We start from the raw sequence: 18549 nt of genomic DNA, 5'->3' as shown, positions 1-18549 counted from the left end.
AGAAACAAATTGCGAAAAACAACAGAACGAAAACCAATTAATACTTTTCTAACCCAATTTCCATTTGGGTGTAAATAAACAATTTTTGTATTAAAAACTAAGAGAAAAGAAAGTATAAAATAAAGTGAAAAAAATGTGTAAAATGAAAAAAAAATTTAATTGAATTGAAACTAGAATGCTAAAGCTAAGAGCACACTGGGTTTATTTAAATACTGTTACTATAAAAATTTCTTATAATTAAGGCTTAATCGAGCCGCCCGCTGTGGCCATGCGATAATATAGATTGAATTCGGATTCGTAGGCCGTAAAGTTGGCATTCTGGTAGCAGTTGCCGGGCGGCACATATAGACGCATTGGATTCTCTACTATGAAGCGATAGATGCGCTTGATCCTGTGCAGCTGATGCTGTGTCTTAGTGCCCAGTGATTCGATAGTATCGAGTAGCTGAACAATTTCCTCATGTTGGCGGCGTGCCTTCAGTTTTAAATCGTGTGGATCAACTGAAAAGCGAGATGGGAAATGGAAATTGAAATGAAAGGGAGTTTTTTAAGAGAAAAGAGAAAGGGCGCTTCGAGCTTACCAATTATCGTCTTCAAATTCAATTTCAAATCGGATGTGTGTGCAGCAAGTGCTGACGCCCACAAAATGCGTTTATGTACTTCCTGCACAGCCCCAATGGGGGTTAGCAAATGACCAGGAGCCAATTGCATGGTGGAGGCCAACTCCTGTGTTTCCACGATGAGCGGATTGGCCGAAAGCAAAAAGGCGCTGCGAACAAGGAAATTCAATTATCATAACAGACTAGCTATATATGTACATATATATACAGTGAATTCTTCGCTAGGGACAGAGAAGCAGACATCTCACTTGACTACAGAGTATTATGATTATATAATCAATATTTTCTATATCATATACTCAAAAAGTAACCGATTTCACTGTACTTACAGTATATACATTACATATATGTATAAGCCTTACCAGTTGCGTGGCACACAGCTAAGTTTCTCCAGTGGCATTTCAGCAAAGGTATTCAGCTCCAGTAGGTGAGAGGGCAACGTGGAGGGAGAGCTGCTGGGAGGCGGCAACATGGGAGTCGATGTACAATTGCCTGGCATAATTGTTGTATTATCAAAGCTGCGACAAAACTTTGACTCCATTGGACTCGCATCGAACTCTAGTTTTGTGCTGGAGAAGACGCTATCGTTGGCCAGACTGAAGCTCTCCATGCCCAGGTACGACATGTTGCCCACTTTGAGTTTGCTGCTAAACAACTGAGATTTGGCATTTTGTTGATGTGTCGTAGCCTGCATGTCATCCAGCATATTCTTCAATATATTCTTGGAGTACAGGATTTTCTCTTTAATCTGTGATAGCTGCATCATATCGTGACGTATGCCATTGATTGAGGTACTGATTTCACCATAGATTTGCTTAATGGAACAGAGCAGCAGCTCGTGGCTTTCCAATTGACGTACGCCCGATTCTAACTCCGCGCGCAGCTGTTCAATCTGTTCGCTGAGATACTCGTTGCGTGCATGATTGAAATTTCGGAGATTGTACTGAAGTATAAATTCAGAGATGATCTCCTCGCTGCTCTCATCTTGCTCATCGCTGCCGATGCCATTGAAATTATTCACCTTCCTCTGCAGCTCGTCCATAAATGTGCTATAGGCGGCGGCGAAACGCTCCTCCAGCTGCGCAACTTCATTTAGTGCTGTCAGATACTTGGCCACCAGCCCCATCAGCTCGGCTTTTGTTTTTAACAACTTAATATCAAAGCTATTCAGCATTGGCTTGGACAGAGAGCTAATGGTTTCAATGTTTTGGCTGCTCTTGTTCAGTTGCATCACTTGCTGCAGCTGCTCCTCCTTAATGCGCATGATCGCGTTGAAGAGCAGAACATTTGGTATATTTGCAAAAGTTTGTCGCATCTTTGACCAGAGATGATACTTAGCTTCTGCCAGTTGCTGGCCATTGTTGCCTTCTGTATTGCAGATTCTATAGAACTGTTCCAGTTCCTTGAGAGCCTGCTCCACGGCCTTTGATGCTACCTTTTCGCTGGCATTCTTCTGATTTAGTTTAACCGGCATTGTGGATAGAATTTGTTCTTTGTTCAAGAGTTCCTGTTCATAAGTTTTGTTTAGAGATTCCAATTTGAGTTGAAGTAAATAATATTTGGATTGATGCAGCTGCTGTTTGTGTGTTGCGCTAATTGTTTGAATATCTAAAAGCGCGAGATTGAGAACCATATATTAAAATCTTGTTGAGCGGCAACTGGTGCTGATCTTACTCTTAGTTTTAATAGAGGCAGCCAAGCTTTCATACTCCTTTTTAGCTTCTGCGAGGCACAGCTTCTCCTTTTCTTTCTCCTTCAGCAAATCCTGCATTTTCAGATGCACTTGCAGTTGGCGTGGCAGAAAACTACGTCCACAGGCTGGCACCACTTTTCCTTTGTGCTGTGCCACCTGCGCAATCAGCAAATTCTCGCGCATCTCTTGGACACGCTGGCGCGGTTGAATGCGGGACTGCATTTGCACAAATAGCTGATTTTGACGCGATTTAAATATGCTGCAAATAGAAAAATAAAATGGCAGTTCGACTTTAATTTGAATATCACCTTTGCTTACGATTTAAGCGCGTCCTCATTGGGTAGGGCGGCGGGCGGACAGCCTACGCTAATAGCCCACTCGCGAAATCCTTGCATCTGTTCTTCAAAATTCATATTCCACTTAATTTAACTTTAAATGTTTTTAAACGCCGCGACCGCGAAGATTCACAGCTATGCACTCACACTATCATGTAACAGATAGGGTTGCAAATCGATTGTATATAACTATTTTGCAATATATATAAAATTTATTATGTACACACTTAAAACGGTTATGATAATTTAAAATAACGAAAATTGAACTGATTTTTTAACAAATTATTTAATAAATATGTATTTGTCTATAATACACAAAATGTTTTAAGACGCAGGCAAACTTTAGGAAATCGAAAAATATTGTCATTGCTTTGCGTGATAAGTGCTGTTATTAATAGTCGATTAATAAACTTCTATCGTCTAGTAAAATGTAAAACTTTATTATGTACACACTTAAAAAAATAACAGGTAAACAAAATTTGAACTAAATAAAATGAAGCAATCTTTTTTTACTAAGCACCCAAGCCGCATTGAGTCACAAATGTCTTGGCAAGTGTACACTCTGCGCTCTGTGTCCAGCGGTGAGCTGGACAATTTTTAAAATATTCCATATATGTGCAGCCAAGCACAATAGCTGCAAATGGACTGCATTTTGGTTGCTTTGGATTAAATTGTTGAATTGCTGCTAATCTCCGCTGAGCTTGTGGCTCACATTTTGCAAACGCAGAAGTCATAGCCTCCACATAAACCGTATCATTTGAGAATTTGGAAGTTAAATCGCTGCGTATGAATTCCAAGTTGAGAGTTTTTGGGGCCTGTTTGTATTGGGCTGTTGTGAGAATGCATTCAGCCAGGCACTATAGAAAGAGATAAGCGATAGTTAATTATCGATAACAAAAGTGCAGTCCGTTTTTGCAGACAGCCCTGTACTTGTGTTTAAACTACTTTTTATTACTTTTACAAAAGTATATATACAAATTTGTAAATATTTAATATATAACTATATATTTGTGTTTCTTTTATACTTACGGTTGCGCCATCCATGGATGGGGGTCCATTATTTTGCTGTCCATTTACTGTGCCCAAAACTTTCTCTGCACATTTTTCGGCAATTTGATCGCGTCCTCCATCTCGACAGCATAGTGCAGGATCCTTAAATTCCACATAAAATGTAGAAAATTCAAGAAAACTTTAATAGTTTACTTACCACTAGCTGAGGCGGTCTCTGACAGTCAATTGTTTGACCATATACAACTGTTCCACATCCCAGTAAAATGAAAACTAAACTATATTTGAAATTCCACATATCTCTTGCTGTTTAGAATGATGCTTAAAGTTAAACTGCAAAAATAGTTTAGACTAACAACGCTTTTATATGAATAGCGCTGGCTAGCTAGCTATTAGAACCAGCCACGCAGAACAAATAACTCTGGGCAGGTTCATTGTTGCAATTCGTTGCTATTTGGTGCCAATGTCATATCTAATACCATATTTTGGAGCGTTGACATCGTGGATGAAAAAAATTTAAAAGTTCCATTAAATGAATTTTCAATATACATTTCTCGCTTGTCCAATTAAAAAGTAATTTTAGAGGAAGTACAATTGCCGCATTTAGCTATTAACATATATGTATGTGTTTCAAGGTGAGAAATTGTCCAAAAAAAATACACATGCTCATGATTATTGATAATAATTGGTAATCCCAGAATTTAAATGCTCAACGGTCATTGGGGTCAACTTTGTTTGACAATCTGCGTTTAATAGGCCTGTTGAAGCCATTTACAGTTCAGAGTTGTGCATTTAAGCCGATGATATTTGTAGTGGTAGTCCAAGTTATATAATTTTAATTGGTAGGTCATTAAGAAGAATAATTCTTAAATTTAAATGCTGATTATTTGGAATACAGCTTCAACTAACAGAAGTCTACACTACTGTTAACGATTAACATAAGTTCAATCAGCTGATTGCTGTTAAGATATCGAAACCGAAAATATCGATAAGAAAAGGTACAACCCAAATCAAGCAGATGGATGTGAACAATAAAATGTATTTAAACAACTGAAAATAAACATTCACAATAAGTAAAGACAGCAATTAATAACATTTATTTTACAGATTAGTTGTGGGCGATGTGCGTGGTCGTTTTAAGCAATTGTTCAGCCGAGTGGAGCAAGTAAACAAAAAAGCGGGACCATTCGAGATTTTGTGCTGTGTCGGCGATTTTTTTGGCGCCGAAAAGCAAAACGAAGAATTGATTGCATACAAAAATGGCTTTAAACACAGTAAGTAGAACGGATGTAAATTATAAATATGATTTGTGTTTGATATGTATATGTAATTCACAGTTACTGTGCCCACGTATATATTGGGGCCCAATAGGGAGGAGGATACAAAATATTACAATGACTTGTTGGATGGAGAAATCTGCACAAATCTCACATATTTGGGCAAGCGAGGAGTTTATACACTGAGTAGCGGTGTTAAGATCGCCTATTTAAGTGGCGTCGAAGCAGCAGCGGACAGTGTAACGAAATGCAGCGAGCATGAATTTACCAAAGCCGATATACAAGCTGTGCGCAACTCTTGTTTGATTGCAAAGAACTGTGGCACGGACTATCGAGGCGTCGATGTGCTCTTAACTTCACAATGGCCCTATGGCTTGCAGGAGCAGGAGAATGTAACTAAATGCATAATGATGCATATACGATAACTAAATTATTTCTTTTCTTATACACCTCACAGTCAAAGGCATCCAAGTTGATATCGTTTCTGTGCCGTGAAATTAAGCCTCGCTATCATTTCTGTGCTATCAATGGCACCTACTACGAGTGCCCGCCCTTTCGAATGCCCAAGGATGAGACAACGCAATTTGAGCTGTGTACGAGATTCATATCGCTCGCCGAAGTGGGTAATGCAAATAAGGCAAAATATATTTATGCATTGAGCCTAAAGCCTGTGGACAAAGCGCGCTTGCTTGATCTGGTGCAGAAGACAACAAACGAAATTGAATGTCCGTTTATTGGCTTGAACATGGATGGAGTTATTAACAAAAATGAGACGGTAAAAGCTTATAATATATATGTTATATATATATACTAAATCAATATTTATATATATATATATATATCATATTTAAATTTTAGTCGGAAAGTCGTCAGTATTTTTATGATATGGACTCAAGTGGGAATCGCAAGCGACGCAACGAAATGGACAAACGTGATAAGCGACCTAGGATCATGCAAATAGATCAAGGTAAGTCTGATCACTAGATCATTATAAATACTATACAATTTACATCTCCTTATAGATAACTGCTGGTTCTGTCTGTCCTCCGAGAAAGTGGAAAAGCATTTGATTATCACCGTGGGTGAACGTTTCTATTTGGCTTTGGCTAAGGGACCTATAAATAGTCAACATGTTTTGATCTTGTCTACCAAACATATACCCTGTGCTGCTCAGCTGAGCTCAGAGGATTGGGAAGAATTGCTGAAATTTAAGCAAGCCTTGCGGAAACTCTTCAAAAGTCTGGGACAAGTTGTTTGCTTTACAGAGCGACATTATAAGACTTCACATTTGATTATAGATGTTTTGGGTTTCGAGGAGGGTTATGCGTGGAAGATAAAACATAGTTTTGAGGTGGGATTTCTAATACATTAATATATTATTACAAAATTAGTATATAGTTATGCAAGCTAACATGTTATTTATATAGTCATACATATTCGATCGATAATATTATCGCTTTCAGGACAAAGCTGAGGAATTTAATCTAGAATTTGAAACATTGCCTGCCTTGACTTCATCTAACATGCTTCCCGAAATGGGACCTTATTTCCTAGCGGAACTACCCGATGACACCGCCCTAATTACACGACAAATGAAACATTTTCCGCTGCATTTTGCCAGGTGTGTGGCCTGGACTTGAAATTGTTTGCTTATTAACATATTTATATACTTTTCTAATTATATTTATAGAGATGTTTTTTGTTCGGAGAACTTGTTAAATTGTGATGAGAAAGTGAATTGGAAGGATTGTTTGCTTGATAATGAGGAGGAGAAGGCAAATGTTGATGATTTTCGAAAACTTTTTGCACCCTTCGATTTTACAGATGATTGATTGATTGTTTGATGAATGATGATGATTAAAAGCAGAACATAATTCGTGAGTTCAAAAAATTCTATGTTTTACTTATTGCATTTATAATTGCCCTGGCAATTGGGTCTAAAAACTATTGTGCATATATATACTATATGTATATAGTATAATGCTTAAGAGTCTCTTTGATAGATTTTGTTAAGTATTTGTAAGAATGTTTGATGCGGCACTCCTCGAGATGTTTGCTGTATGTGAGTTTTGATCATATTGTAAGATTCCTCCTCAAATATGGCATAAGTAGAGGGCAGGCTAAGCTCCTTGTATAGAGCCTTAACGCGTTCTACTTTGAGAGGATCTATAAGGATGCAATATAAATAAATTTATATATATCGCTATAGAGAAATAGTTTCTGTATTCATACCACTTTGTCCATAGCTGTCTATCATTATTTGTTTTTGCTCTGCATTGGCACGCTGCATGGCCACCACAGCGAGCCAGGAGCATTTGTTGTCCTGAATGTCTGTGCCCACTTTGCCAGTAACTTCTGGATTGCCAAAGCAATCAAGAAAATCGTCTTGTACCTGGAAAAAATGACCCATTTCGAGTAGAATCGTCTTTGACTGTCTAAATGCTTCGGCATCTTTGTAGCTGCAAGAAAATCAAGTTACTATATATATATTATTGATTGGAGTGACAAATTCATACCCGGCTAAATGCATGGCTAGAGCGAAGGGCAGGTAAAAGGAATAGTGAGCGGTCTTATTATCCACAATTGCTTTATAGTTCTCCATTGTAAATTCTGATACACTTTTATTCGAGTTAAGCAAATCGAGAGATTGTCCACAAGTTGTGATGTAGGTGACTTCATGGAACAGCTCCATTAAAGCCACATAACAATCCAAATGACTAAAGTGTTGTTTAAGTATCGCATACATGGCATTCTCTATCATGATGGCATCATTAATGGCTATCAGGCCAACAGATTCCACTCGATGCCAACACTTTTGACCTCTACGCGTGATACTATTGTCCATCACGTCATCCGACATAATGAAGAAACTTTGCAGCTGCAACGAATGGAAATTTTTCAAACATTATTTTAGTATTTAGTATTTAGAGTCCTTACCATTTCGACACACCAACCCAAATATTGGGCTAGTTTTATATTCTCGGGTGTTAGGTCTTCGGCAGGTACTAGATTTTTATATGTAAGCACCGTTAAGATGCCGCGATTCTTTTTGCCACGGGGCACATTGTATTGCATGACCTGGGCAAACCATTTAACAGCATCACTGCAATTGAACCCCTTTGTGTAATTCGTTAGGTCACGGACCACATCTGAAAAAGTATAAATAAAATATCATTCAAGTACAAAATTTAAATGCAAATGTTTAGCATTATTATGCTAATTGATGCTAACCTGGAAATACGGCCATAAAGTCGCGACTTTCATCTTTTGAAACTGTGACGCGCGCTGCAATTGGCACCGAATGATTTTGTAGCGTAGATAAAGTTCTGTGAAAAATAAAAATAAAATAAAAAATATGAATAACGTAACTTAATACAAGAATAACAGAAAAATACTGCTGCACATGATGTGTTGATTGAAAATACTGCAGCAACAGCTGTGCGGCCTACGTGACCGCCTACTTTCACTCCATGTATGCCACGCCCCTAGCGGTCGCAGCAGCAGCAGCATCATAACGTAAACAATAGTGTTTTCATTTTCTCTTGTCTTGCTTTTACCTCGTTGTCTTCTTCAGTTTCTTCTCGTTGACCAATTCAGTGGGCAAGCCGCCAATTGTATCCACAGATTTAACTTCGTCGCTGGTTGATATAAATCTACGCATCAAGGCAGTACGTTGTAGCAAACGCTGCTGCGGCAATAACTTTTGCGCTAATTTAAACATGTTTTGAACTATTTACTAGAATTTTAGTCTATATTCGTTTTTACTAATTTTTCTACATTCAGCACTCAGCCTCTTCAGTCTTCTACAAATTTCGGCAGCACGGCTTAAAAATGTTCCTCAAAATTAATTTCGTTGTAAGTAAAAACAGTAAATTGTTGCGCACTTGACATAAATGTTTGCTAGCCGAAAGTCGGATGAATTTTGACCGACTGCCTAGTGTGACCGCGAGTCTAAATATGCAAATGGTCAGCGAAAATACTAAAACTATCGTTAAGAAATCCACATATATCGATTGTTGAACGCTTCGATACATGAGTAGCCTCAACGCTTTTGCACATCGCCAATCGCCGAAAAGACTGGAGCGCACGCAAATAACAAAAAAAGAAAAATCGTGATTTTTTTCCCCTTTATAACTACATCATGATGGATGAGCAACTTATTGATGAAGTAGCTCACCACGGCGTCATATACAATCGCCAAAAGTATTATTTAAATGGCAGCACCAGCGGCGGCAAATACGAGACCAAGGACGAGGCTTGGCAACTCATTGCGCTGAAGCTGCGGACGGACGGTAAGCCCAATAAAAAAGTTTCAACTCAATTTGCGCTAATTAGCTGAGTAAACTTAATAAACAAATACATTTTGATTGGCAGTGGAAACGTGTAAGAAGCGCTGGAAATATTTACGCGAACGTTATGTATCTCAGCGCAAACAAGGCGACCCACCTGTTTATGAGCATCTATCCCGTCCGTATTTGGAGAAAATGAAATTCCTGGATCAGCATATACAGCCTCGTAAATCCTACCGAAATGTGCCCAACTTTTTGACCTCACCACAATCGGCGAATAGCTCCAATTATAGTGAATATAATGTGGACTCCAAGTCGAATAGCTCACACAAGAATATGTCGCATTTCGCTGGCCAGAACCATCATTATCATCAACAGCAGCAGCAGTCGGGGTCTGTAGATCAGCAACATCCAATGAATGCACTCAGCACTGCTGCAGCCTCAGCTCTAGAGAATGTTAACGGACAAGTGAAAATAGAGGCGGAAATATTTAGAGATTTTGCTGCTGCTGTAGCCTCACAGCAACTGCAGCATATCTCACAATCGCAAATGCAACAGCAACAGGCGGCGGCTGTAGCCGCAGTCATGGCAGACTCATCGCAGGGCTATCAGGAACCGATAATGAATGGCGCCGGCAGCACAGGTGGCCTTACCTCGACGTCTTCCTCAATGAAATCACCGTTGTCCTCTCCGCTGCCCGGTTTGGGTGTAACTCAGAATACACAGCAGGAGGAGCAGGCGACTGCAGTAGCGTCCCAACAGCCAGCTGTACATTCCTCATCCAGTGTGCAGGGGGGTTATAGTCATAAGACCAGCGATGAAATGCATTCCTCATCCAACTATCACAATAAGAAGCCCCGCGTGCAGCTAAACTCCAATGGTGTCAGCAATCATGTACAGCATGCCAGCAATGGTATATCTAATCCTAATGGACATTTTGGCCAAGACAGCGACGATGATTCGGATGATAACAGCAATGATTTAATGGAACCACAGACAATGCTACAGCATGAAAATCACTACAATAATTCTCTCAATATGCAGCGCAATAACTCAAATGGAAATGTCAACAATAATAGTAATCAACAGCAACAGCAGCAGCAGCAGCAGCAACAACAGCAGCAACAGCAGCAGCAACAACATCAGCAACAACAACAACAACCGCAACATACGAATATGTTTCCAACTAATACGGATTTCCTCTTCCAGCTTTATCAGCAGCTGCCACAGCAACAGTCTGCAGGCACCTCGCATGCTTCCAACTATGGTAAATTCCAAACGCCAACAAATCCACATGGCATACAGCGCTCCTCGGAGCATTTGCTTGGTGAGCTGGTCACCACGGAGCTATTGAAAATGAATAAGGATCGTCGAAAAAATGTACAAAAAAGAATATTGGAAATACTCTTCTTTGATGATTAGGCAGCAGGGCACCGGTGCTCTACAGTATTAAGGGTTTCTTTTGTACATAGTGTATATAGGGTATATGCTTGTCTACTTTACTATTTAATTTATGCTGTATGTTTTAAGCTTAAAGTTTGAATAGTTTTTTTTCGATTAATTTCCGATGCCAACAATATTTGCTTTTCAATGTAGTAATCAAGTAAGCTTTTTTGCCTTGCATAGCAATCTGAAATGTTCCAAAAGTAAACTGAAAAGTATAGTCTTATACTCAATTACTAAATTATATTGGCCTATTGGATTAAAATAGTGTATATATATATATATAAATATATATATATATATATATATATATATATATATATATATATATATATATATATATATATATATATATATATATATATATATATATATATATATATATATATATATATATATATATTATTCTTAATTATTCATTTTTGATAAGTTGTCCGCTTTTCCATAATGTTGTTCGTTAACCCACCAAGGCATTTGAAAAGTGTTTTTCATTTGTGCTAGTCATGAACTATATAGATATATATATATATATAGAAAAACTTTCCAGATTGAGCTTAAGTAATATAAATATATATAAGTTATTATTATTATTAAGAGGGATATTGTAAAATGTATACTTAGTATACTTATTTAAGCAAAGTAAAACACATTTGTAATTTATTCAATTTATGTTTATTAAAGTGTTTATGTAACTATATATATATGTATATATATATGAACATAGTTAATGTTGTTTAGCCATATATTAAGATCGGTTAACTGTAGTCTATATATATATATAGATATATCTATGTTATTGTCTGGAAACCCGCCGTATCCTTCAGTTCAAGTGGCTTCCACCATAAATCTACGCTGTGATGAGTTTTTGGATTGGGCGTATCACAACCCGTCGTGCAATTCGACTTATAATTATCAGCTGGGTCTGGCGAGTGGATAAAGAAATCCAATATTATATATGTAATGCATAATATATCGTTGTCAAATGCTTACCATATTTATGATCGTGTTCCTCGTCGCAATTTCTGGGACAGAAGACGACCTTCACATCGATGGGCTCATACACCTTCAATATCAGTTCGGGCACCTTTTCTGACGTATAGTAGCCGGCCGTTGTATACTCTAATAATGATGAACGATTCGTATGAGTCACTGGGTTGCTATTGCTAGCCGCTTGTAATGGCATTAGATGTATGCTTTGATTCTTTGACTGCAGCAGCCACGGCTTTTTATTAACCGTTAAAATCTCTTGGTGTGTGGATGCTGCTGCCGCCACTTTTGGCTGTTGAGTGGTGCGTGTGGTTGCTACGGTGTCTTTAACTTGACTTAGACTTTGCAGCGTCTGTGGTGTTTCTTGACGTGTATTTCTGGAATTCTCTTTAGGAATCGATTCTGTGGTGCTGGTGGTTGTTGTTGTTGCTGCTTTAGGGTTGTTGTTTAGTGTCAATGGCTGTGTAGAATTTTCTTTAAGTGTGAACATCTCTTGGCGTGTGTTTGCTGCTGTTGATGTTGTTGTGTTGCGAGTGGTGCTGGTGGCTGTTGTAGGGCTTAGTCTGTTGATTGATTTGAGTTGCTGAGCAGCATTTTCTCTAAGTGTGAGCTGCTCTTGGCGTGTGGCTACTGCTGCTTTTGGCTGTGTGTTGCGAGTATTTGTGCTGGTGGTTGTTGTTTTGGGTTTTACTGTGGTGCTGTTTGATTTCAGTTGCTGTGTGGAATTGTCTTTGATCTCTTGGCGTTTGGTTGGCTGTGTGGTGCGGGCATTGCTTGTAGCTACTGTGGTTGCTGTTTTGGCTTTTACTATGCTGTTGCTATCTAAAAAATTCTGATTCTTTGATTTATGCTTTGATATTTCATTAAATTGCTTGGCTGATTGCTTGAGAAATGCGGGTACTGGCAGCGGTACACTTTGTGGCTTAAATGCAAAAGTCTCGGAGCTTTGTTGCTTCTTGGCCTCGCTCGTTAGCCCGTTCGCTTCGTTGAGAGACGGGTGTATGGAGTGTCTTTTGGCTGTGGCGGCTCTAAGCGCTGTCTGCTTAATGGCGGCTTCTGTTGCTGCGCCCGTGGCTCTGTCTGTGTCCTCGGCATCGTTTACATACTCATAATCCTCATCATCATAGTATTCTGAGTTGCTAGCGATTGCATTTAAGCTCTTGGTTGTTGTGGTGCGCGCTGTGGTGCCAGCACTTGTGCTGCTGCTGAGAGGAGCTGAAGTGGTGCTCGTTCTGCTCAGCTTCTGTCTTAGTAGACTCATCAATAAGCTTTTTGGCACGCTTAAGTCTTTACTGTTGCTCGCAATTTCATTAGCCAACAAGTTGGTTGTCTTTGTGGTGCTGGTGCTTAGTGGTGCGGGCGTTACGGTGTTGGCTGCTTGGATTAATTTCTGCTTTAGCAGTTGGATTAGCGTCTGCTTTTGGGCATTCAAGTCGGGTTTTGCGGTGGTTTCTTGCGGCTCCTCCATGGGCTCATCATTGGCATAGTCCGAATCCACATAGTTTTCGGAGTAATCTTTGTCATTGGACTTGAAAACGGTGGCATTAGCCACAGCTGGCACAGGCACACTGGAGCTGGTCTCTAGCGGATCCACGGCAATAGCTGACATGGACATTGGTTTGGTTGTGCTCTCAACTGAGCTCAAAGTCGTTGTGGTGCTCTTTGTGGTGCTAACTGTACTGTTCATTGATAGCTTATCTTTCAGATCATGCTTATCCAACACATTCTCCAGCTCATTCGTATCGTATTCGCTATCATAGTACTCGGAATCTTCTTCAGCAGCTCTGCTGGTAGTTTGTGGTTTTGGTAGTTCCTGGGTCAACTGCTTAATTGACTGCCTCAAGGATGCGGCGATAAAGGGCTTTGATGTGGCCAAATTGTGCTTCGCCATTTGGGCAAATGTCACCTTAGATCCCGGCGCTGCTGTTGTCGATATTACCTGGAATAGCTTGTGGAGTATATGTGCTGCAGCTAAGCTGGACATGGTCGAGGGTTTTGCTAGTGGTTTCATAGTTGTCCACTTGACTGTGGTGCTCTCCGCTTCCGGCGCGGGCTCATCGTTCATATAATCTAAGCTAAGCTCGCTGGAAACTAAGTTCTGGGATAAGAGCGAGGCTTGCGAATCACTTTCCCCAAAAAGACTTTTGCTCGACTTGCTAATAGCAAATTGTGTTTCGGTCTCTGTGTGTTTGTGATTGTTGAGTGGTGGTTGTTGTTGTTGTATACATTGTGTGTCTGTAAAGTAGTTGATTGGGTGTGGTTGAGTGTATAAAGTTGGTATGAGCTGCTCCCTTAGAACTGCGTGTATAACAGGGCACATTGGGATAATTAATTTTTTAGGACTTACCTTCAGGTTGACAAGGCGGTAGTTTGGTGGTTGTTGTTACTTCAGTGGTGTTCTGCCCAGGTGTTGTGGTTGTACTAGTTGTTGGTGGTAAGGTTGTTGGTTGTTTGGTTGTTGGCTTTGGAGTCGTTGGTCTTGGGGTTGTTGTTGGCTTAGGAGTTGTTGGTTTAGGAGTTGTCGTAGGCTGAGGTGTTGTCGTAGGCTTGGGAGTTATTGGTTTAGGAGTTGTTGTTGGTTTAGGAGTTGTCGTTGGCTTAGTAGTTGTCGTAGGCTGAGGTGTTGTTGTTGTCTTGGGAGTCGTTGTTGTCTTGGGAGTTGTGGTTGGGTTCGGGGTAGTTTTTGGCTTGGGATTTGTGGTAAGAATGCTAGTTGTTACTGGTTGAACAGTTGTTGGCTTTGATGTTGTCGTAGTTGGCTTCGGAGTTGTTGTTGTAGGCTTCGGAGTGGTTGTAGTTGGCTTCGGAGTTGTTGTACGCTTCGGAGTGGTTGTAGTTGGCTTCGGAGTTGTTGTTGTACGCTTCGGAGTGGTTGTAGTTGGCTTAGGAGTTGTGGTTGTCGATTTGCTAGTTGTTGGCTTGGGAGTTGTTGGTTTCGGCGTAGTTGTGGCCTGACTAGTTGTGGTTGGCTTAGGACTTGTAGTAGTTAGTTTTGGAGTCGTAACCTTGTTGGTCGTTGTTCTTTTAGAAGTTGTTGACTTGAGAGTTGTTGTTGGCTTTGGAGTATTTGTAGTTGGCTTAGACGTTGTTGGTTGAGGAGTTGTTGTTGGTTGAGGAGTTGTTGTTGGTTTCGGAGTCGTTGTTGGTTGTGTGGTTGTTGTTGATTGAGTGGTTGTTGTTGGTTGTGTGGTTGTTGTTGATTGAGTGGTTGTTGTTGATTGAGGAGTTGTTGTTGGTTTCGGAGTTGTTGGTTTCGGAGTTGTTGTTGGTTGTGTGGTTGTTGTTGATTGAGTGGTTGTTGTTGATTGAGTAGTTGTTGTTGGTTTCGGAGTTGTTGGTTTCGGATTTGTTGGTTTCGGAGTTGTTGGTTTCGGAGTTGTTGTTGGTTTTGGAGTTGTTGATTGAGTGGTTGTTGTTGGTTGAGTTGTTGGTTTAACAGTTGTCGTTGGCTTTGGAGTTGTTGTGGAAGTCGCAGTTGTTGTTGAAGGTGTTTGAGTTGTTGTTGGGTTGGGAGTTGGCTTAGTGGGCGTTGGCTTAGGCGGTGTTGTCGTCCTCTGAGTGGTTGTTGTTGTTGGCTCCGCAGTTGTAGATGGTGCATCTGTCGTACTGGTTGCGGGCGCCGGTGGCAATATCACAATTTTCTTCTGGATTAAACTTCTAAAAGCGATGCCTGACGGCTGCATCTCCGGCTTAAATTCTATCTTCACAGTCGGAGTGTGCGTGTTTTTGATAGTTGGACTTGCAGTTGTGGTTGGGGCTGTGCTAGAGTCGGTCGATTGATATGAGGGGTATGTGTACTTCTGGTAAGGATATTTCGGAGTGTTTTTATCAGAGTCTGTTGTTGGCTTGCCCGTTGTTGGGATGATAACAATTTGTACAGATGACTCAGGGTCGGCATTCTCTTCAATCAGCGCTTCCGGTTCCATATGCGGATTGCCATAGTTGTAGTTAGGGTATGCGGGATTTGAGGGATAATAAGGATAAGAAGGATAGGAAGGATACGAAGGATACGAAGGATACGAAGGATACGATGGATACGATGGATACTCGGGGTATTTATAGGTGGGTGCAGTAGGCGTGGCAACAGTTGTTGACGTCGATGTCGGCGTCGGCTGTGGCGTCGGCTGCGGCGTAGGCTTTGTAGGCAATATAACTATCTTAATGCTTTGTTTTGGATCTTCAATGTTTGCTACTTTAGAGTCCTCGGGTAACGAGCTCAACTCTGGCTGCTTTTCTGGTGCCCCTGTGTCAAAGTCCGCCTCGGAGATATATGGCTGGTAAGGCGACATAGGCGCATAGGATAGATATCCTTGGCAATCGACTTCATGATGTGGTCGGCAAAGTTTCCGTTTCGGGTCGTAGCTGTTGTTGCCAGGACATCTATAAAAGATAATATAATGAAATGGAATTTATTTGAATTGAACTTGGAATTTCGTGAGGCACTCACTTGAAACGTGTTTGCAAATAGTTTCCACTCGGCTGCAGCTTGCAGCTGTAGTACAGGGCGCAATCCTTGGGTGATCTGAACGTGCCCTCCGCCGTGCATTCGGGAAACTTGAGCTCACAGTTCTCTGGTATGTAGCTGCCGCTGTTAGAGATCTCTGTCGAAGGACACTCATCGCCAGGTATACATTTGCCCTCCAGTTGCGAGAATATTGTGCCCGTGGGACAACCGTAAAGCTGTGGCGTCAAATGCCGATCACATTTGTAATAGATTCGGCAATCGTGCTGATAAGAAAAGCGACCCTCCTTCTTGCAAATAGGTGGATAATCAGGATTCACACGTTCCACACAACGGCCAGTGCTGGAGTTGAATTTCTGCTTGTGCAGAGAGAGGATTGTAGAGTCAAGTAAGGATCGTAACTATCACTTACAGAAAGACTAGTTTATTAATATAATTAGCTTACCTTCAGTTCGGGACACTTGCTAAAGATCACACAGTTGGGCTGGCAGACATAGTAGTATTGCTGTTGATCCGGATGAGGCTTAATGCCCACGTAGTTCCTTGAGCAACGATTGTTCTTTCGAAAAAAGTAACAAATGAAGTTTCAGTTATATAAATATCTAAAAATCAGCTAAACCTACGTAGTCCACTGTTACAGGATTTCCGCCACCTGGCAGGAATCTGTGTACGCCGTAATTGCTGTCGTAATAACTGCCCGGGGGATTGTAGAGCGTAGGACGCGACCGATAGCCGTAGCCAGCAAAGGCTCCAGCACTCGCATAGCTATAGGGCGCGTAATAGTACGGACTATGCGGAGGAGGACGATGGGGAATGCCATATCCATGCGGCACATGCAGCGAGCGGGCATTAATGGCCACCACAAGGGCCAGCAGCCAGATGCAGTTCGTCATAATGATACCCACTCGAAACTAAATTTATATTTATATATATTCTATATATGATATTTATTTCAGTTTTTGGCTTTCGTCTTCACTTTGTTTGGTTTTTGATTGCACATTAGTTGAAAGAGATTATCCTTTGCTGTGGACGCGTTCGCGCTTCGTTTGTTACTTGTGGCTTAGAGTCGTTGTGCCCGGCTTTTAAATGCACTTTGTTCGCTTTAAGAATGTTGCATAATTGAAATGCCAAATGTGCTGATGCGTGATTTATGCAGAAGAACCTAAACGCAGTCGCTGCTCGCCAAGAAGCAACAACATTTTCTCACTTCGTCTAAGCGCGCTGCATCGATTCATGAGCGCACGCCACGTGCGTCAAGAACCGGAAGAGAAGCTGTAAAAGCATCGCAGCATTACTGTTGCCCAAAAGAATACCTGACTCAAGCTCATCTTGATGCTTTGCTTCGGAGCGAGATGGCAACTGCTTGGTTGGCTTGGCTTCCGTTGCGACAACTTTTTTGTTGTTCTTGTTGCTTTCTTCTGTTTTATGCACCACAGCTCGCATATAGTCTGAGTAATTGTACTCTTTATAGTTAGTGGTAAGAGGTATATTGGTTATATTGTGACGTTCGTCACTTTTTCTTTTTATCCGTCAGTTGATCTTCTTCGATTTCTTTGTTTATCTATCTCCCCGAAATGTCGTTCAGTTTATCCGAAGGTCTATTTCATCATGTATTTATATAATTTTTTATTCCTTGCTCTACCCGCACGTGTGTTTATTCATACATCCATATTTATTATTTATCCACATATAATTTATCCACATGTGCGAATGTTTATCCAGCTACGAATATATGGGTAGACTAATTTTCTAAATAACTGGTTGAACCTAGAGCTGAATGGATAGTCTATTGGATGTGTGGATAAATGATATATGAATCTCTTCTTATACATCTATGTATTTGCCTATCGAAAATAGTAAACGGATAAACGATTCATGGATAAAGAGCTCAATATGTTTATGCATGTACGACCTCATCTACCTCTAATAATATATATACATATATAAATTCCTTAAGTAAATACTTGACCTCTTCTACGCCTACATCGAAAGCCAGGGTATTGCATGGTCGACCACTTTCACTTTTTCGCACTTGTTTTTGTTTTAATACGTGAACGTGATCGATGCGACTGCAGTTCTTGATGCCGGAACAAGAATCGTACAATGATTAAGCGAAATGCTTCCATGCGGTCTGATAAAAAATCCAACTTGGCCTGATACAGCTCGCATGCCTTTGGCATAGCAATAATTGTCTATCAATCCATAGCGATGCGAATTATTGAATACATTAAAGAGCTGCCCAAGTAATAGAGATCAAAGCTATTGGTTAACATAGGGGCTGGGAACCATTCATGTAATCCGCTCGTAAATGTCATTGACAATTGACATGGGGCGTTTCTTTAGTAATTGTTTATTTTAGTTTTTAATATTTACACGTAGGCGAGAATTACGCATAGAAATATTTTCGTGCTGGTGCGTCTTTTAACACGTTCACAG

At 40.4% G+C, this 18549-nt stretch overlaps 6 protein-coding genes across 6 annotated transcripts; 2 read left to right on the top strand and 4 right to left on the bottom strand.

Annotated features, from left to right (window-relative positions):
• Positions 1–199: 199 nt before the first annotated feature.
• LOC111604541 (augmin complex subunit dgt5) lies at positions 200–2906 on the bottom strand. Its single transcript, XM_023322643.2, has 5 exons — positions 2631–2906; positions 2294–2571; positions 982–2227; positions 581–768; positions 200–500 (listed from the first exon to the last, which is right to left on the bottom strand). Exons 1-5 carry the CDS (start codon positions 2723–2725, stop codon positions 238–240), a joined length of 2070 nt encoding a protein of 689 aa, XP_023178411.2. The 5' UTR covers positions 2726–2906; the 3' UTR covers positions 200–237.
• A 253-nt stretch (positions 2907–3159) lies between these two features.
• Positions 3160–3953, bottom strand: LOC111604615. Its single transcript, XM_023322729.2, has 3 exons — positions 3855–3953; positions 3677–3799; positions 3160–3504 (listed from the first exon to the last, which is right to left on the bottom strand). The coding sequence occupies exons 1-3, from the start codon at positions 3951–3953 to the stop codon at positions 3160–3162; spliced, it is 567 nt and encodes a 188-aa protein (XP_023178497.2).
• A 686-nt stretch (positions 3954–4639) lies between these two features.
• On the top strand, positions 4640–6781 carry LOC111604424 (CWF19-like protein 1 homolog). Its single transcript, XM_023322485.2, has 8 exons — positions 4640–4693; positions 4763–4929; positions 4993–5324; positions 5390–5707; positions 5791–5899; positions 5955–6283; positions 6396–6553; positions 6623–6781. Exons 1-8 carry the CDS (start codon positions 4674–4676, stop codon positions 6762–6764), a joined length of 1575 nt encoding a protein of 524 aa, XP_023178253.1. The 5' UTR covers positions 4640–4673; the 3' UTR covers positions 6765–6781.
• Positions 6782–6787: 6 nt separating this feature from the next.
• On the bottom strand, positions 6788–8843 carry LOC111604439 (farnesyl pyrophosphate synthase). The gene is made up of 6 exons (XM_023322510.2): positions 8490–8843; positions 8164–8258; positions 7870–8081; positions 7449–7810; positions 7165–7391; positions 6788–7098 (listed from the first exon to the last, which is right to left on the bottom strand). Exons 1-6 carry the CDS (start codon positions 8651–8653, stop codon positions 6917–6919), a joined length of 1242 nt encoding a protein of 413 aa, XP_023178278.1. The 5' UTR covers positions 8654–8843; the 3' UTR covers positions 6788–6916.
• An 87-nt stretch (positions 8844–8930) lies between these two features.
• Positions 8931–10726, top strand: LOC111604431 (protein kinase 4). Its single transcript, XM_023322498.2, has 2 exons — positions 8931–9224; positions 9307–10726. Exons 1-2 carry the CDS (start codon positions 9074–9076, stop codon positions 10641–10643), a joined length of 1488 nt encoding a protein of 495 aa, XP_023178266.2. The 5' UTR covers positions 8931–9073; the 3' UTR covers positions 10644–10726.
• A 726-nt stretch (positions 10727–11452) lies between these two features.
• Positions 11453–17006, bottom strand: LOC111604614 (mucin-2). Its single transcript, XM_030225210.1, has 7 exons — positions 16737–17006; positions 16559–16672; positions 16099–16469; positions 15681–16031; positions 13999–15413; positions 11655–13832; positions 11453–11586 (listed from the first exon to the last, which is right to left on the bottom strand). Exons 1-7 carry the CDS (start codon positions 17004–17006, stop codon positions 11453–11455), a joined length of 4833 nt encoding a protein of 1610 aa, XP_030081070.1.
• Positions 17007–18549: the final 1543 nt, after the last annotated feature.

This window comes from Drosophila hydei, unplaced genomic scaffold (genome assembly GCF_003285905.1).
Source record: "Drosophila hydei strain 15085-1641.00,03,60 unplaced genomic scaffold, DhydRS2 tig00008125-arrow-arrow-pilon, whole genome shotgun sequence".
Taxonomy (NCBI): domain Eukaryota; kingdom Metazoa; phylum Arthropoda; class Insecta; order Diptera; family Drosophilidae; genus Drosophila; species Drosophila hydei.
The sequence above is the reverse complement of the archived record's forward strand: the minus strand, read 5'-3'. Positions and strand labels throughout refer to the sequence as shown.

Excerpts from the sequence above, each read along its gene's own strand:
- LOC111604541 (XM_023322643.2), bottom strand. The coding sequence starts at position 2,725 with ATGAATTTTGAAGAACAGATGCAAGGATTTCGCGAGTGGGCTATTAGC. Across the intron at positions 2,572-2,630 it reads AATGAGGACGCGCTTAAATC|CATATTTAAATCGCGTCAAA; the intron begins GTAAGCAAAGGT and ends TTCTATTTGCAG. Across the intron at positions 501-580 it reads GAATTTGAAGACGATAATTG|TTGATCCACACGATTTAAAA; the intron begins GTAAGCTCGAAG and ends CTCGCTTTTCAG.
- LOC111604615 (XM_023322729.2), bottom strand. The coding sequence starts at position 3,953 with ATGTGGAATTTCAAATATAGTTTAGTTTTCATTTTACTGGGATGTGGA. Across the intron at positions 3,800-3,854 it reads AGAGACCGCCTCAGCTAGTG|GATCCTGCACTATGCTGTCG; the intron begins GTAAGTAAACTA and ends GTGGAATTTAAG. Across the intron at positions 3,505-3,676 it reads CATCCATGGATGGCGCAACC|TGCCTGGCTGAATGCATTCT; the intron begins GTAAGTATAAAA and ends CTCTTTCTATAG.
- LOC111604424 (XM_023322485.2), top strand. The coding sequence starts at position 4,674 with ATGGATGTGAACAATAAAAT. Across the intron at positions 4,694-4,762 it reads ATGGATGTGAACAATAAAAT|ATTAGTTGTGGGCGATGTGC; the intron begins GTATTTAAACAA and ends TTTATTTTACAG. Across the intron at positions 5,708-5,790 it reads TTATTAACAAAAATGAGACG|TCGGAAAGTCGTCAGTATTT; the intron begins GTAAAAGCTTAT and ends TTTAAATTTTAG.
- LOC111604439 (XM_023322510.2), bottom strand. The coding sequence starts at position 8,653 with ATGTTTAAATTAGCGCAAAAGTTATTGCCGCAGCAGCGTTTGCTACAA. Across the intron at positions 8,082-8,163 it reads CTTTATGGCCGTATTTCCAG|ATGTGGTCCGTGACCTAACG; the intron begins GTTAGCATCAAT and ends ATACTTTTTCAG. Across the intron at positions 7,099-7,164 it reads AGACAGCTATGGACAAAGTG|ATCCTCTCAAAGTAGAACGC; the intron begins GTATGAATACAG and ends GCATCCTTATAG.
- LOC111604431 (XM_023322498.2), top strand. The coding sequence starts at position 9,074 with ATGATGGATGAGCAACTTATTGATGAAGTAGCTCACCACGGCGTCATA. Across the intron at positions 9,225-9,306 it reads GCTGAAGCTGCGGACGGACG|TGGAAACGTGTAAGAAGCGC; the intron begins GTAAGCCCAATA and ends TTTGATTGGCAG.
- LOC111604614 (XM_030225210.1), bottom strand. The coding sequence starts at position 17,006 with ATGACGAACTGCATCTGGCTGCTGGCCCTTGTGGTGGCCATTAATGCC. Across the intron at positions 15,414-15,680 it reads GAGTATCCATCGTATCCATC|CACAGCCCCAACCACAACTG; the intron begins GTATCCTTCGTA and ends GACCGACTCTAG. Across the intron at positions 13,833-13,998 it reads ACCGCCTTGTCAACCTGAAG|AGACCGAAACACAATTTGCT; the intron begins GTAAGTCCTAAA and ends ACAAACACACAG.